At 36.7% G+C, this 17,740-nt stretch overlaps 1 protein-coding gene across 1 annotated transcript in view; it reads left to right on the forward strand.

Moving 5' to 3' along the window:
- EPHA3 (EPH receptor A3) overlaps nucleotides 1-17,740 on the forward strand; it is a 353,619-nt gene that overhangs the window by 207,577 nt on the left and 128,302 nt on the right. Inside the window, exons 4-5 of the mRNA XM_049628031.1 lie at nucleotides 14,790-14,945; nucleotides 15,646-15,981. Coding sequence (XP_049483988.1) covers nucleotides 14,790-14,945; nucleotides 15,646-15,981 — 492 coding nt within the window. The remainder of the gene's footprint in view (nucleotides 1-14,789; nucleotides 14,946-15,645; nucleotides 15,982-17,740) is intronic.

Consider the following 17,740-nt stretch of genomic DNA (forward strand, 5'->3'; position numbering starts at 1 on the left):
GAAACCTTTCAATGACTTCCCACAAAACTTACTATATAAAAACAAGCCCTTAATATAACCTTCACAGCACTGCATGGCCTAATTTGTCTGCATGCCTCCCCAGACTAATTTGAGACTCTCTGTTTCAGCTTTACTTTTTTTCTTTCACGTTCAAACTCTCAAAACTCTTGCCTCAAGGATTTCACCCCAAAAAGATCTGTTGTCCATTTTTTGCTTCTGTCTTTTATATATCATATAAAACTTGTAATGTTTTGTATGTATCATGGAAAACGATAGTCCTTACTTTTAAGGTCAGATGGTATCCATATCATAATAATAATTATTATCAATTGGAAGTCCTCTTACTCCTTTTTGTTCTAAACTAAATATGTTCATATAGGGGAAAAAAAGTTTCTTTAGGAAGTATACCTCATGTTTTCTTTTATCCTAGGGATATTTATTTAAACATAATTCAAGAATTTTTTTAAAAGATGTGTTTAGAAGAAACTGACTTGGGTGGCTCAGTCAGTTGAGCATCTTGATTTGGGCTCAGGTCATGACCTCACAGTGATGAAATCAAGCCCCATGTTGGGCTCTGGGCTGGGAGTGAAGCCTAGTTGAGCTTCCTTCCCTCTCTCTCTGCCCTTGTCCCCCACTTTCTCTCTCTCTCTCTCTCAAAAACAAAAAATTAAAAGAGGAAGAAATTGAGAGTTTCCTTTATTTGTAGCTTTAAAATACAACTTACAGGGGCGCCTGGATGGCTCAGTCAGTTAAGCAGCCGACTTCGGCTCAGGTCATGATCTCGCAGTCCGTGGGTTCAAGCCCCGCGTCGGGCTCTGTGCTGACAGCTCAGAGCCTGGAGTCTGTTTCAGATTCTGTGTCTCCCTCTCTCTCTCTGACCCTCCCCCGTTCATGCTGTCTCTCTCTCTGTCTCAAAAGTAAATAAACGTTAAAAAAAAATTAAAAAAAATAAAATTGAATACAACTTATAATTACTATTAATCATATATGTAATTACAAGTTAAGTATATATTACATATATTACATTATATAGTTCTGCATTTAATACCTAATGGAACACATAATTTAAAAAAAAATTGTCCTTCTTCCATTTATTTTCATCATAACGCTTTATAATTTGTTCATAGCATGAGAGTGATTCTTTAAAGGGAAATTTATTCCACTAAGATGTTTATGATTTGTTGAACCTAGTAATTGTGCATGGGAAATACTATAATGGGACATTACTATGGAGAGATGAATACAGCTTTCATTCTTCTCTCAAAATGTATTGGTTGCTTTTTGTGAGCCAAGCATTCTAGTAGGTCGCAAGGGATAAAGGTGGAGGGAGGGATCCATGAAGTGCTTATTATCTTATCTCACCACAGTAATAATATCATAGGAATTGAGTTTTAAAGAGCAGAATGTTATTGATACATATGTTTTATGAAAGCATGATTAGATCTTCAGTATTTAGTTTGTATGTGGTTCTGGTACTACATTGCTGTTACAAGGCATATCAATTATCAACTGAGTTGAACACAGTTTGGGAAGAAGGATTTCAGGTAGTAGAAATTTCGCTGGCTGGTAAGAATGCAGATTATGAAATGTGAAGGCAGGTCAGAATGGGTGCAGGATGTGCCCTTGGGTGACTTCAGACATTACTGAACATGAACTGAATTTCTTTTAGTCACAAAAATTTATTTTTTGTTTTAGGTGTAGCTCCCTACTATATATCAAATAAACTGAAAGTATTATGAAACTAAGATTTCCTTAGAAGGAAAATGGTATGGATCCAGCTGTTACAAATTATGTGCAGGCATTTTCAGTGTACTATTTTCTAGTCCTAATTAATGAAAATTGTATTGGTTTCTAAATATGTTGTTAGTTAGTTGGGCTTAATGTGTAATCAGAGTGACAAGTACAGATTGGGGGCAGTGCAGAAGACTTTGCTAGGCATCCGAAGTGCATCAAATCTACCCCAAAGTCTTGGGAAAAGTGCTCACTTTTCCACTCTTGTTGGTATTCTGAGCATTTGCTCTTCAGTATACACTGTGCAGAATTCCAAATACTATGTTATATTTTAGTGAAAATTACCTCTCAACTGTGTAATAGACAAGGTTGAATATTTTACTTTCCTCGGCTGCTTGAGAGTTCTTAATGTCCAGGAGACTAAAGCAATAAAGTGGAATTGCATTAGCCCTTTTAATTTTTTATTGGAAACTATTTAAGGGTTTGCCTTTTTCCCCCTACACAATAAAGCTCCTTGTTTCAGCTGGTAACATAGAGAAAGTAGAAAATTTATTCTATGGTGAGCAGGCGGACTCCTCTGCAAAGGCATCCCACTCACAAATAGCTTTCTAATAGACCTACAACAGTGAAGCATTCCCTCGTCCCGGTGACCAGAACTGTCTTCCATCAGAGCCATTCACCTGGCTAGACATAGGCTTGAGATTATTGTTGAAGAAAACTACTATCGACAATTACCGCAGTAAAATGAAGTAAGCAATTCACTGTGTGCCCGGTAAAATCTGTCTACTATCTTTATAGTCAAACTATATAACTTTTTTTTTGTTAATTTTAGGGTGCTGGATTTACTGCCAATCTTCCATCAGATACCACTTTTACATTTTACAGAACGAGAAGTCAGTGGATACAAAACACCTAAGTATCTGTGTCTAGGAAATCCTCAGCCTTAGATTTCGTTTCTGCTTACAACACTTAATGGGATGAACAGTCAGTGCACTAATATCATTAAGCCTCAGTCATCTCCTCAGGAAAAATAGATAATAGTGTCTCACATGATCACTGTAAGCACAGAAGTGAAATACAAGTGCAGTGCTAGACATGGAGATTTTCGGTAAGGCATTTGTTGTATTACTCAGAGGTGCAAACTCTCTCTTCAAGTAGATAGATCTGGGGTAGGTGCTGCAAACTGATAATGCAATCTGCATCGATTTTCTTTCTTTCGTCTTTTTCTTTTTTTCCCATCTTTATTTAAATTCCAGTTAGTTAACATACAGTGTAAAGTTAGTTTCAGATGTAGTTTAGTGATTCATCATTTACATACAATGTAATGTATGCCTGAGTTTTCAAAGGCTGCTGGGTTAAGATGTGACTTAATGTCCCATCCCCCGTCCAATCCCTCACCTCTCTATCCTCGTGTCCGAAACCAAAACCCCTAAATTTGCAGAATATAAGAAGACAATTATCCTAAATGAATTCTCAAGTCAATCAACACACTTTTAAATAGTAACTCCAAAGAGTAGGTGGAATATATCGATCTCTGGATTGAAGAAATACTTGCAAAATCTTGTCAGTGGTTTTAATTACAAACACACACACACATACACACTCCTGCATGCGGACCCCTTTCTCCTTCCTTCTCTCCCCCCGCCTTCTCTGTCTCTCATTATCTCCCCACTACCCACTCACTTCAAGGGTGGCAACTCTAAGCATAGGTGACCAAATCTGAAACTCTGTAAAATGATCAAATAGAGTGAATGAAAATGGCAGACATCCTCCCACTTTTGTTCTTCATTCATCCTTATGTTCCAAACTTCTAATATGTCTGAGTTATTTGTGCTAGAAAGGTGATACATGTTTGCCAGCTATAAGTAATGTGGTTTAATATTTCCTCTGTAATATTTTCTTTTCTTTCTCCAATTCTCTCTGCCCTTTAATTCTCTCTTCCTCTTAGATGAATGTAAGGTAATTTAATCTTCTTATCCTGTTTATTCAATGCATCTATCTCCCAAGTTGCATGTAAAGTTCTAGGATAATATAGTGTTAACAATGCTGAAAAAAAGGGTTGTGCCTATATTTAGAAATTAACCACTTTAATTTTTTTTTAATTTTTATTCACTTTTGAGAGAGAGACAGACAGACAGAGCATGAGCAGGGGAGGGCAGAGAGAGAGGGAGACACAGAATCTGAAGCAGGCTCCAGGCTCTGAGCCATCAGCACAGAGCTCCATATGGGGCTCCAGCTCACAGAGCGTGAGATCATGACCTGAGCCAATTTCAGACACTTAACTGGCTGAGCCACCCAGGTGCCCCCAAAAGTAACCACTTTAAGGAATTCAGGCCTATTCTTTTTATTTTCATAATGCCATTAAATACTATTATCTATTGCTCTGTCTCCTGCCTATGAGATTCTTCCCTATATTTTGAGAAGTTTATTTCTACCTTAATTAGGGAGTAGGGAGAGAGATTTTGTATTTTTGACATACATATTAGAATAGATGTACATATGTCAAATCTTATAGTGCCCTTTTTTTCTTTGAAAACTTCGTATTCTTATGCAAAAAGTATTTTTTTCTTGAATAGGATGGAATTAATTTTATGTAAAATTCAAATATATAGACATGCTGTCCTATACAGTTATGTACATTCATGTCTTTCCTAAACAGTTTCAAAATAGATGATTGGTTGAAATTTTTATGAAACACTTACTTGGCTAATAGTGTTGTTGATCCCATGGGCATCTGTTTATGGTCATCTATTTACTTTTCGTGTTTTCTTGAGAAGTCCATTCTTACCCACCTAGGGAATGAAATTTCAGAATATGCTGAGTAGAAATCTGTTTTTATCTTGGAACAAATATTTACTTTAAACATAAAAATGAAGTGAAGAAAGAAACCCTAGAATTACACGAATTCATTTTTTCTTCTATGTTACCTTACAAATATTAGCCATTTGTAAATATTGAATTCAAAGCAAATATTGAATACTTTTAAATTGCACACTTCTAGTTGATAATATTTTGTGATCATAAACTGAATACCTAACATATAAATGACACATTACTGGTTTATTTTAAATCCCTCACTTGTTTTTAAAGTTTATTTATTTATTTTGAGAGACAGAGAGTGAGCAAGGGAGGGGCAGAGAGAGAAGCAGAGACAGAATCCCAAGCAAGCTCCACTCTGTCAGTGCAGTGCTCAATGCGGGATTCGATCTCATTAACCATGAGATCATGATCTGAGCCAAAATCAAGAGTCAGAGGCTTAACCAACTGAGCCATCCAGGCGCCCCATAAATCCATTACTTGGCCACAATATTGTCAGTCATTTTAATAAATTTCACAAAATAAAAATGGAATGGAAAGCTGATAGATTATAAGATGTGTTGAAGTATAAATTTGAAAGTTGCAGAGGTGTTTCCTCAGGAAAAAAACGGACGCGATTTTAAAATAAACTAACCTAAAAAGTAAAGCAAGTCTAAAGGACCTCTGATACAATATAATGATATCACCATTTCTCAAAATTCTATATGGTGATCTCTTTTGGAGAGTGTATAGTTAATGATATAACTAACAGGGCAAATATTTTTGTGTCATGTCTTATAGCATTCACAGAATTTTGTTTTGTTTTGTTTTTCCTCTGAGTTTTCTACTTTTTATAGGTTCCCTTTAAATTCAGGATTTAAAAAAATTGTATTGTTTTCTGTATAAATGTTCCTAAATGAGATATAGTTACTTGAGATAAAAAATGTGAAATTCACTGGGGTGCCTGGGTGGCTCAGTCAGTTAAGCGTCCGACTTCAGCTCAGGTCATGATCTCATGGTTAGTGACTTCGAGTCCTGCGTAGGACTCTGAGCTGACAACCCAGAGACTGAAGCCTGCTTCAGATTCTGAGTCTCTCTCTCTCTCTCTGCCCCTCCCCAGCTTGTACTCTCTCTCTCTGTCAAAAATTAAACATTAAAAAATTTTTTTTGAAATGTGAAATTCACATTAGTGAAGCTGCCAACATTCACAGTCGACAATAATTTCTCCCATGTTGCATTTTTTTAAAGAAAAGAGAAGAAAAAGGGAACAGAGCAGTAGAATAGAAACAAGAACTAGTAAAAACCGTGGTGAGAGTGTGTGTGTGTACGTGTGTGTGCATTTGTGAGTGAGAGTGTGCTTTTGATGTATAAATCCAAGCCACACATGTAGTATGCATAGTTAGTTTCTTACTTTCCTGACGTGAGCCTAAAGCTCGTGACTTATGTCTCAAACTCCTACTCTGGGTGATTTCAAATCTATTTTGGAAATTCTATTTTCCTGAAATAACTTCATGTGTTTATTTTTCCTAAATTTGTATATAATGGTAAATATTGGAGTGGTGACCTCTCCATGCTCTAGCTATGGTTCCAGTGCAGCCGGGAAGATCCTATTCTGTTGTAGGGCCTACTGAAACATAGAGGTGACTTACCTCCTCCAAAACCCCTTCCTAGAAATAGTTTTCTTAGACATCCCACTGCTCTTCAGGTCTGAAGAACACTTCTGGCACTGTTCCGAAAGAACAGGCTGTCTCTCAGTATACCTGAGTATAGATTTGGGCCCTATGCATTTTAGGGCCATAAACATGGTTTTGTCTTTCATATCCCCCCCTTTCCCCCTTTTTTAGTATTTACCTATTCGTTACATACATCTTCCTGTGAATTTGTAAACTTAGTTCATGGGACTTGTTCTCTGGCCATTGATAATTAAGGATAGAAAACTCAGCTAGTGCAACTCTTAGGAAACACAGCTCTTCCTTGAAGGTGGAGGGCAACTGAAAAGCCGGCAGAACACAACAACATCCTTAGGATCGGGGGCTGTTTTAGTATTCTCTTTGTGGTGAGCGTATTATTGGACATATTTCAGTTTTACTGGCACCTGTCTTGCTAAATCTGATGGAACAACAACAAACACAATAAAGTCTTGTTACTCGGCTATCTTTGAGCCACACTAGATTGTGATTGATTCTGTTGTGTTTAATGGTATGGTGGCATTTTGCCTTAGGCCTTTTTTATTGAACAGTGGAAGGAACAGAAGAAGGAAACACTTGATCACTTTGTAAATGCTGCACATTGCAGGCAGGGTTTAATGACTGAACGTTGCCACTTCCAGTGTATTGAAATGCCTGGGCCTTGCCTCAAAGCATTGTACCTCTATTCAAATGGCAAAGAATAGAGTTCCTGTAAGATTGTGGAGTGCAGCTCATTTTGGGAATAAACAGTTGCTTTGACCTTGTACCGGCAAATAGACCCTGTCAGGCCTGGAATTGCAAGGCCAGGAAATCATCTGTTTAGTCAGTGCTGGTTCTGGTCATTAGTTTGTGTTTATGGCTGGGAATTGATAATATAGCCCTGTGTATATGGAGCTAAAGTCTGAATACTAAAAGGGACCTATTTACCAACAGCTTTATTTTTTAATTTAAAGTTAATTCAAATTGAAATGAGCCTTTTAACCCTTAATTAGGACCATGTTTTCTCTTAAAAGTCAACCACATTAGTCAACTGGAGACAAAATTCACTTTGCAATTGAAAGGCTGTCTACTTTCTTTCAACAGTAGCCACCATGGTTTACTAAGTGCATTGGTTTCCCTTTCACTATGGTAACTTGACCCATTCTCAGTATCAGCCTGGCTCAAACCCATCAATTAGGACTTAGAGGAAAGTGTGCTATGTAATTTGGGAATAAGGCCAAGATTCTATCTTGAAGCTTTTTTTGTAATTATTATTTATTGTATACACAGTGCACATAATACTCTCTATTTCATACTTTTTCTTTGTTATTTTCCAAAGCTGATAGTTTGTTATTTTACCCCCCCTATTAGCCTGCAATATTTAGTTCCTGTTTTATTGTTACTTCTTCATAAATATGGAATCAGCAGATTCCCAAAATATTTTTAACTCATTCACTAAAAATTGGTATTATTTTGGCTTCCTTCTATTATATTATTCACATTTTTAGTGTTTCTCAATAGCAAATTAACATTTGGCAGGGGCTTTCTCATTTTTGTTCCACTGTGGCCTATCTTGGGGTTTTTCAAAAAGTTTTGGGGTTTATTCTCAGTAACTCAGCACTTAAAATAAGGGAACTAAAATCTAGACTAGCAAGGAAAAGACAAGTAAAACCTCACTACAGATTAACAGAAGAGAAATGTATTCTCTTGAATTGTGTTTTCAATAGTGTGCTCATTTCCCTTGTCATTAAAAAAGAAAAAGAAAACACATCATCTTACAAAATTAAAGAGAATAATTAATATCAATATTTTTATGCATTGCCATAAGATTCCCCAACTTTTAAACATCCTACTCTATCTGAAATGTACATAAAATCAAATATAGACTTATGTGCTATTGGTGAAGCTGAAACTATAAAACAGGGAATTATCTGGTGGTCAATTTATTTTTCAATGCATTCAATCATGAAATCAGTACATCCTTTGAATACATTCTGCTCTGACACAGAAAAAACACTGAAAAGAGCAAAAACCTGTCATTTCTTTTTCAAGTATATTTCTTTAAAGTTAGAAGAGAACCTCCTTTGTCTTGTTACCCTATATGGTTTTATAATTTCAGTGGCCAATTTTAACCCTTAAAGCAGTGATGAAAGTGAAGATACTTTGATATGCAGTATTTATTTTGTCTTTCTACTTAGAAAGTTGTAAGAATCCTACTAATTTTGGTACACAAAGTATTAACCGTTCAGTGTCAACCTGAAGAGTTGTTAGAGGTAAGCTAGCCAATGTCCAGCATCCAATAAATGAAAAATTAGAAGCATAGAGAGGATAACTGATTGCAAGGTCTCATTCACTTCAAAAACGCATCTTATCAACTGCTAGGTGCTAGACATTGAGCTAGACGCTGGGCGTACAAAATGAATAGGAAGTAACTGTCTCTGGATTGCTCAGAGTCTAACCTAGGAACACATAGTGACTAAAAAATGGAACTTCAGACTTATTTCTAGAAGAGGAAGTCACTTTCCCAAAGCCCTCATTAAAATTTGAATACACCTGGACAGTGACTTTGAGATAACACCTATTTAGGAGAAAAGATTACATCAAAACTTGCATTTCCTACTACCTAGTCCAGAGCTCTTCCTATAAGATGCTGAAAACAACTTAATGTGTTGGGTTAAAAAGAAGAGAAACTGAAGAATTTCTTGGCGAAGGTAACACTAAAGTGTATTGAAAATTGTCTTAGCGGGGCGCCTGGGTGGCTTGGTCGGTTAAGCGTCCGACTTCAGCTCAGGTCATGATCTCATGGTCCGTGAGTTCGAGCCCCGCATCGGGCTCTGTGCTGACAGCTCAGAGCCTGGAGCCTGTCTCCAATTCTGTGTCTCCCTCTCTCTCTGCCCCTCCCCTGTTCATGCTCTGTCTCTCTCTGTCTCAAAAATAAATAAACGTTAACAAAAAACTTTAAAAAAAAAATTGTCTTAGCAATTACACTTTCAAGGGAGGAGATCCATTTCTAAAATAACCGTGCCATATAGAATCGAGCTTTTTAAAGCTAAGATTATAACTTCTATCACTGTAGGACCAGACACAATAAAGTGTCTTGGTCATTTTGGAGATTAACACATATGTGTTAGAGGAATATCGATAAACAAAACCCAAACACTATCTGAACAAGTCTCATTATTTAGTAAATCCATGGTGATATCCAGTAAGGTTTGAGGAAGTGATACCTCTGGCTTTTAATGGCTATTAATTTATATTCATGGATCATCCTCCTTTTATTTACCAACACAAAATCAAAGATGAGAGTTCCTGCCACACTTAACTACTTCGAAAATCTTCATTACAGGAAGGGAATAAAACATTTATGGGAACACAAAAACAAGGGCGGCAGTTTGCCTCCAAACAGTATTAAACTGTTGAGGTACTTCTTGGTTTGCCCACCCCAAGACTGAAATCTGTAAATAGTTTTACCAGTGTTCTTATCAGTCAAACACTGATAAAATTATAACCTAGGTTACCTGAAGAAATCTGTAAATCAGAATTCTGTCATTTTGGCAGCAGGTTTTGAATATGTGTATACCTATCTTACTTAAGTATTGCTTTAGTAGCTGGCTTGCACCAGGGAAGATCTTAACTATTTAGCATATTATTATTATTATTATTATTATTGTTGTTGTTATTTTAAAACTTAAGAGCACCTGGGTGGTTCAGTCAGTTAAGCATCTGACTTCAGCCTAGGTCATGATCTCATGGCTTGTGAGTTCCAGCCTGTGTCAGGCTCTGTGCTGACAGCTCAGAGCCTGAGCCTGCTTTGGATTCTCTGTCTCCCTCTCTCTGTCCACCCCACCCCCCCGCCATCACCACCCCACTCACACTCTGTCTCTCTCTTTCTCTCTCAAAAATGAATAAACATTTTTTAAAAAACCTTAAAACTGTATATATCTGAATCACTCCTCTTTTTGCCTGTTTTTTTTCCTTGATATTCTATAGTAAATTGACTAAGATTTCCCATGAGTAAGAGAGAAACATTACTTTCTATTCCTTTACCTGATTTTTTATATGCTGAACCTTTCAGTCTCTGAAATAATACTTAAGTGAAAGAAATGTGCAGATTGCTTTATCACTAGTTTTACATTCAAGGATAAAGGAAGTTCTTTGAAATTACAGTCATTGCTTTTACCACTCAAAGCAAGATACTAAAATACAAGTATTTATGCCCCTTAGAGGTAAAATTTCACATTCACTCAGGAGGATTTTTTTGAAAGACGAACAAAGTACAATAGATAGATAGGTATTTAAGCACAAATCTGCTTCAAGGAAAGGAGATTATTTACTGGGAAAAATTCAAAAGTAAGTACTTTATGTAAAGAATTTCTCCATATGCATTTAAAGAGAGTGTTCCCTAACAGTGTAATTTTACTACTGGATATAAATTATTCAGTCATATTCTCAAATTTTTTTGAACAATTTTGGTAAAAGATTTAAAGATCCTGCTTGTAGCAAGAAGGAAAAATGTACTTGTATGTCTCCTATAGGTAGCGGGTCGTGCTGTTCCTGAGGTTGGCAGACTCGGTTCTTCAAGCAAAAACACACTTACCCATCTTCCCGTAATAATGTTAAATGTCAAATAGAAAATCCTAGAGAAAGGCGAGAAAACATTACCCTTTCTGAAATAGTTTCTTACTAGGAGTAGATGACAAAAGACTTGACATTCATTTAATTAAATAAGTTTTAGATGACAATTCTTCAGTGTCATAACAGCAGCTTAGAATTTTAGAAAAATAATTCATGGTTCTAGAGAATAATTTGCTTTCAATAAGCAATCTATATAAAATTAAAAGCCAAAAAATCTCTTACATGTTATTAAGTGTTTATTTATTTTCAGAGACGGGGGGGGGAGGTGAGCAGGAGGGGGCAGAGAGATAGGGAGAGAGAGGGCGAATCCCAATCAGGCTCCACACTCAGCATGGAACCCAACACAGGGCTCAGTCTCCCAACAGTGAGATTATAAACTGAGCCAAAACCAAGAGTCAGATGCTTAACCCACTGAGCCACCCAGGTGCTCCTTCTCTTTCAGATTATACCACAAATTCTTTGTTATCTTGGAGATGCTACTTTTTCTGTGTATGCTCTAATTGTCCATTCTGTAAAATTAGTAGAGTAATATCTGTTCCAGTGATTTTGACACAACTGCTGTGAGATTCAGTTGAGACGGTACATATGAAAGCTTTTCAGAAAGAGTAAAGATGTCTACAGAATTTAGGGTGTTGTTATATAATCTATCATTGTATTCTGCATATAGTTGAAACTTGATAAATATCAACAAATTGGATAGGTAAAGCCTATCAGCAAGCTACCAGGTGCTGGAAGATACAGAGTAGAGGCTGTCCCTGTGTGTCATCCAAAGTCCTGGAGCTCTGGGTCCTCAGACATATAAGGCACAGACTGGCCAGTGTGATTTATTAGGACCTTCTTAGCTCCATTAGTCTATAATTCTATTTAGTACCTCTCAACTGCATTCTCTGCTTGTCTTAGATCCTTTGGAAATACTTTCTGCTGTAGTGATAAAAAAAACTTGCCCATGGAGAGCTACACAAATAGGGTGTTATTCTTCTGACATTCTAAGAAATATTGAGAGAGGTGCTAGCTGAATCAGCAAGTGCAGATTACACATCTAATTTTCTTGGCCTTTAACTTATTGTCACATGTAAACCATTATGCCAAGAATCAATGCTGGAATTATATAGGTAGAATGGCTTCTGTTACATTTGGACCATCTTCTTAGGAAAAAAAAAGATATTTTAATGGCTTTCGTCAGATTACTGTTTGTATCTCTTTGCCCATCTTTGGGCTATCACTCTGGCCATCCATAACTATTTGCAATTACGTCTGGGTAAGGGAGGACTTGGCAGAGTGTGATTCTGAACAAAATCAAAATTCTGTGAGCAAGCAGAAAGCAGATTTAGGTGTTTAGTATGCAACCAACAGTACCCATCAAGTTCCTCTACTTAACTGCTTGTCTTTTCCTGTTGATCTATTTGTGTATTTAATTATGCTACTTACAGGCCTTTTGCTATCCTTTCATGATCTTTCTCAAGTGAAATTCCTTCTCTGTATTTCCTCCAACAGCTCAATCAGAATGGAATGTTTGCTCCTTGGGGCCTGTGTCAAATGTCTGGTGCCCACTTTCAATTTCAATCGCAAGGGCCCTTTTAAGGTGGACAGAACTAGGGACATTTGTATCTTCAAGGCTAACAAAAAGCCTGAAGAAGAGTAAATGATTAACAGATATTTATTAAGCAGAATGTATGTGTGTCTACCTATCTTTTACTATTATTATATCTAAGGTTATTTAATCATTTAGATAAAGTCTAGTTACTAGTTTGTGTCACATTCTTAACTTAAAGGTTTATTGACTGTAGCTACTTTCAAGTTATTATTACAAGTCCTGTGCTGTAGCTAAGAAATGATTGTATGACTTGCCTTTTCTTTAAATATCACAGAGTATAGCCATTTATAATATTGACAAAAAGTGATTGTTTAGTGAATACCTTTATGCTAAATGTTGTAAAAACCATAAAAACCTCAAATAAAAACATACAGATAAACTTACAAGCAACCAAAAAACAAAATACACTGGAACAGTGCAACTCAATCTTTTAAACACTTGAGCATTGCCATCTTGCAAACTTAAAGGCACTCATTGAGCTAAATTGAAACCAGAAGTTAAGTGCTTAGTTTGTTTATACTTTATATCATTTCCCCTAGAGGCGATATGACATGAGATATGAGTGGAAGTTTCTAACCAATGCTTAGGAAGAATGATCAAAAGTTTATGAGCCTACTCCATGTTTGGTCAGGGCAATAGAATTTATCCGAGTGGCTCTCAACGTGGCACCAAAAGTTGTTCCATTTAATGTAAGATAGTCTTAGAGTGGCCATTCTTGATAGAAACTATAAAACAGCAAGACTAGATTAATGATTGCTATCATTTTAAGTTATTCTAATTGTTTATCTTGGTACTATTTCCCTTGACAGTGTATTTTTCAAGAAACATTCAGTAGGAAGATACACTGTTATGGATATAAGGTGTTACCTTTCAAAATGCATTTAAGGATTATAAAAGTTAAGATTTGCTCACATAGGCTTTACTTGAATGCAAATAACCTGTTATTCACAATATGAAGCTGACATAGGAAAATTCTGGGATTCAGATCACCTACAGGGCATATTTTACACATAAGTGCTTTAAACCATCACATCTCAACATAGCATTGAAATTGAGTTTTAGAGATTTAAGAAATCATTGACTTCCAGAGATACTCTGTAGGAAACCTAAAAAATGTGGACGCTGATTTTATTTATTTATTTATTTTTAATTTTTTAAAAAATTTTTATTTATTTTTGAAAGAGAGAAAGAGTGCAAGCAGGGGAGGGGCGGAGAGAGAGGGAAACACAGAATCCAAAGCAGGCTCCAGGCTCTGAGCTGTCAGCACAGGGCCCAACGCGGGGCTCAAACTCACAAACCATGAGATCATGACCTGAGCCAAAGTCGGCCACTTAATCTACGGAGCCACCCAAGTGCCCCTGGACTCTGATTTTAATCCTCAAAACAATGTCAAGAGACTTCTTGCTAGGATTTTCACTATGATTTCAGTTCTCCATGTAATTCTGAAAATAGATCACATAAACCATTACAGCATTTTGAATTTTACATCAGATTAAAGAAAAGCAATACAGTAGAGGTGTATTTCTGTAAAAGCAATAAATATATAAAGAATACTAAATGGGCATCTGAAATCAATATTTCATGACTGGTTCGTGGAGCTCAACAAAACATGTCATTCAGAGATGGCCAGAAAGAAAGAAGAGGAAGACAGTTATTTAGAAAGCTTTAATCTAGTAATTATTTACAAGTTGATCAGTTTAAATAGAAATTATATGTCACTATGTTTCTGAAAGACAGACAAGGAAATTTTTAAAAACCTTCAGTGTAGGCCAAGGCTGTAGAAGTTACAGTACTGGAACGACACTGTCAAGGCAGAAAAAAAAAAAAAGCTCATGAGAACCGATGCATCAAGAATCTTAAAACAAGGAAGCCATGATTTCTTCCTTTCAGTTGCTTACAATTTGTGGGGAGGGAGCCATATACACAGAAATCAATTAGAAAGAGAGTGAGTGTGTAATGTAGTGCTAACTGCACGCAGATAATGTACACATTGCATCATGTTTTAAAAGGGAATGGCTACATGATGACATGGCTTTGCTGTATTTTTCTCCACAAATAGTTCAATGCCAAGCAAAGCTGTGAAAACATGAGCTGGAAATTTCATCACACTCTAGTGCCAAAATAATCTAAATCTTCAGGGTTTTTTTTTTCCCTTTAACATTTGGTGCGAATTCAAATGTATATATGTGGAGAAACTACACTGGGTCACATTATTTGCTTCTGTAAATTCTGGAAGGAAAAAAAATGGATTTTTTTTTTATTCCTAATGAATTCTTCCCCTAACATTCTGAAATCTGTTTTACGTGTTTTGAAAAATACGCTTTCAAAATTATCACCGAATCTTAAACGAGTGATTTTGTTTGTAGCTTGCCGACCAGGTTTCTACAAGGCTTCGGATGGTAATGTGAAATGTGCCAAGTGCCCGCCGCACAGTTCTACCCACGAAGATGGTTCAGTGAACTGCAGGTGTGAGAATAAGTACTTCCGAGCAGACAAAGACCCTCCATCCATGGCTTGTACCCGTGAGTAGTTTTGCTGCAACCCATGCCTCCATGTTTCTTTTATTTTGTGTTTTTTTTTTTTCCTTCTGGTTATTGTGCTTCTTTCTTCTTTTTTTAAAGCATTTAGCCCATTTCCTTCCGTTATCCGTGTGCAAATTGAAAGCTTTCTCTGCTTCACTCTCCATGCTGGCTCACCACAAATGCAACATTTATCACGCAAAATGAATTAGTTTTTAAAGCACTTCCTGCAACAGGACCCCCAGAAAGAAAGAAAGTTTTCTGTATCTTGGTTTAGATCCTGTATTACATTTGACAGAATAGGGGAGGTTATAGTCATGGGATTTGTGTTTTTACATTTCTATTCCCTCACGTTACATGTAGGTCATAGGTCATAGGGAAAAAGGACTAAGATTTATAAAACTAATAGTAAAGTTTTCATAACTATTCACAAGGGCATTGAATTTAGTAGTAAATTCCCTCATTGGACTTCGTGAATGTATCTTCAACTTTGAGTCAAAACTCCCCCGCCCATGGCTTGGGGACGATAGTGCTCTTGAAGCCATGTGTCTATAATCTCATGGATCCTCTAAGGACGAATTAAAAGTATATAATAGAGACAAGATGGTTATTTACCTCTTTCAGTTCCATTGTAAATTATCTATTTCCCTTGTAGTAGAAAACAGAAGTGAGGCTCATTAATCTTTGTTGAACTACTTTGCAGGACCTCCATCTGCACCAAGAAATGTTATCTCTAACATAAACGAGACCTCGGTCATCCTGGACTGGAGTTGGCCCCTGGACACAGGAGGCCGGAAAGATGTTACCTTCAACATCATATGTAAAAAATGTGGGTGGAATGTAAAACAGTGTGAGCCATGCAGCCCAAATGTCCGCTTCCTCCCTCGACAGTTCGGACTCACCAACACCACAGTGACAGTGACAGACCTCCTGGCACATACTAACTACACCTTTGAGATCGATGCCATTAACGGGGTGTCGGAGCTGAGCTCACCACCAAGACAGTTCGCTGCAGTCAGCATCACAACCAACCAGGCTGGTGAGTACGTGCTCGATGCTTTCTGCTCCCGCCATCTCAGAGCCAAGTCATGATTTTGACAGAGTGTGCAAAAAAAGAGTGGGGAAGGCAAAGGTTTGAAAGAGTCCCAGAATGTTCTCTTCTGTCACGTTTAAGCAGTTATGCTACGTTCAATACCTCAATTTAATTCTTCAAGTAGGAATAAGTCATATTTATTAGATGATTTTAAGCTAGTTTAATCCCTTGTTTTTCAATTTGGAATATTTAAATAACCGCGGCTCTGCAGATGGTTCTTGTGGGGCTCCTTGAAACATTTTGATATTCCAAAGAACTCAACAGACATTGAACCTTAGTTTGCAGAAGGTTATATAGGATACCTAAAACTACAAAATATCTTTACCTTAGTTATAATTATATCATATTTTTATATAGTTATTCTGTTGCTTTATGTTCCTCTGAAGCTCTAAGTATTACAGCTCAGATACAGATAATTCTGATTAATTAAAAATAAGAAAATACATCCATTTTAAATAAAATTTTATTTTTATTTATATCTATGTATATTTATTTATATCTATATTTATTTATATCTATCAAATATAGATATAATTTGTATTTAAAAATTCAAAGTAGGGAATTTGTGGAGAAGCATGGTGAAAAGAGGTCTTGATAGAGAACAGTTGGAATCACTGACCTAAAAATGTTTGCAAATATAAATTACTTTTATATCTTCTATATTTCCTGCTGACAATCTTTTCCCAATTAAAACAAAACACTACATTGGCAGGTTGTAAACAAAGGCCCTTTAATATGGAATGGAAAAATGAAACAACAAGCAAACTTCTCACCTTTCTTTATCTTACATCCACAATATTTCTCTTTTCTTCACTGTTAGTAAATCTTGTTCTTTTAATCACCCCTTAAATCTTCTATGTGTTTTCTTATTCTCTGATAATTCTTACGATTTTTTTAGTATGGCTTTTTTTTTTTCAACAGTGTAGTGTCCAGAATTACTGATGAGACTTTAGTTGTGATTCTCTGAAACATGTGGAAGGGTTACTCTACACAGTATACGCAAGGGACATATCAGTGATGCCCCTTTGAAATAAGGTGATCACAATGTTTCCATCATTGATAACTGTGATGAATGAGTAAGAGTTTTCTTTTGTAGCCAACAAAGGCTGTGCGAAGTTAAGCTGATAGGTGTTTATTGTACATAATTGTTGCTGTGCGGTATCATAATTAGGGATACTACATTCCAAGCAGTTCAAGACAGAAATATCATTGCATCCTTTATGCACAAATAAATAACGGAGCCAAAATGGGAGAAAAGGAAGAGACATGATACGTCCTGAGAATGCTTCAACAAGGACCGGTTTCTCTTGTCTGCTCCCAGGTGGGCTCACCCCTGAGCCAGAAGTCAGGGTTGAGAGGCGACTCTGCCTCTTAGCTGCATTTGGCTTAAACTGCCGAAGCCCCTCTGCTGTCTCCTGGGACTCGCCCTTCGCCCTGAGTGGAAGGTGTACTGGATGCCATAGGGAAAGGGAAAGAGAGAGGTCTGAATTCTCTCTTTAGCTGAAAGCGGTCTTAGAACAGCAGCCAAAAAAACCAGCTAAAAACACCACTTTTGTTTCTCTCACGTGGCTGGCTCAGGAAGATCCTTAAACTACCAAAGGCACACAGTTAAGAGATGTCACCCAGGGCTAATGTTCAGTAAGTATGCACCAGTATGACTTTGCTGGTTATACTAGTTCAGAGTAGTTCCAACTACTTCTGCAAG

This window comes from Panthera uncia, chromosome C2 (assembly GCF_023721935.1).
Source record: "Panthera uncia isolate 11264 chromosome C2, Puncia_PCG_1.0, whole genome shotgun sequence".
Lineage (NCBI taxonomy): Eukaryota > Metazoa > Chordata > Mammalia > Carnivora > Felidae > Panthera > Panthera uncia.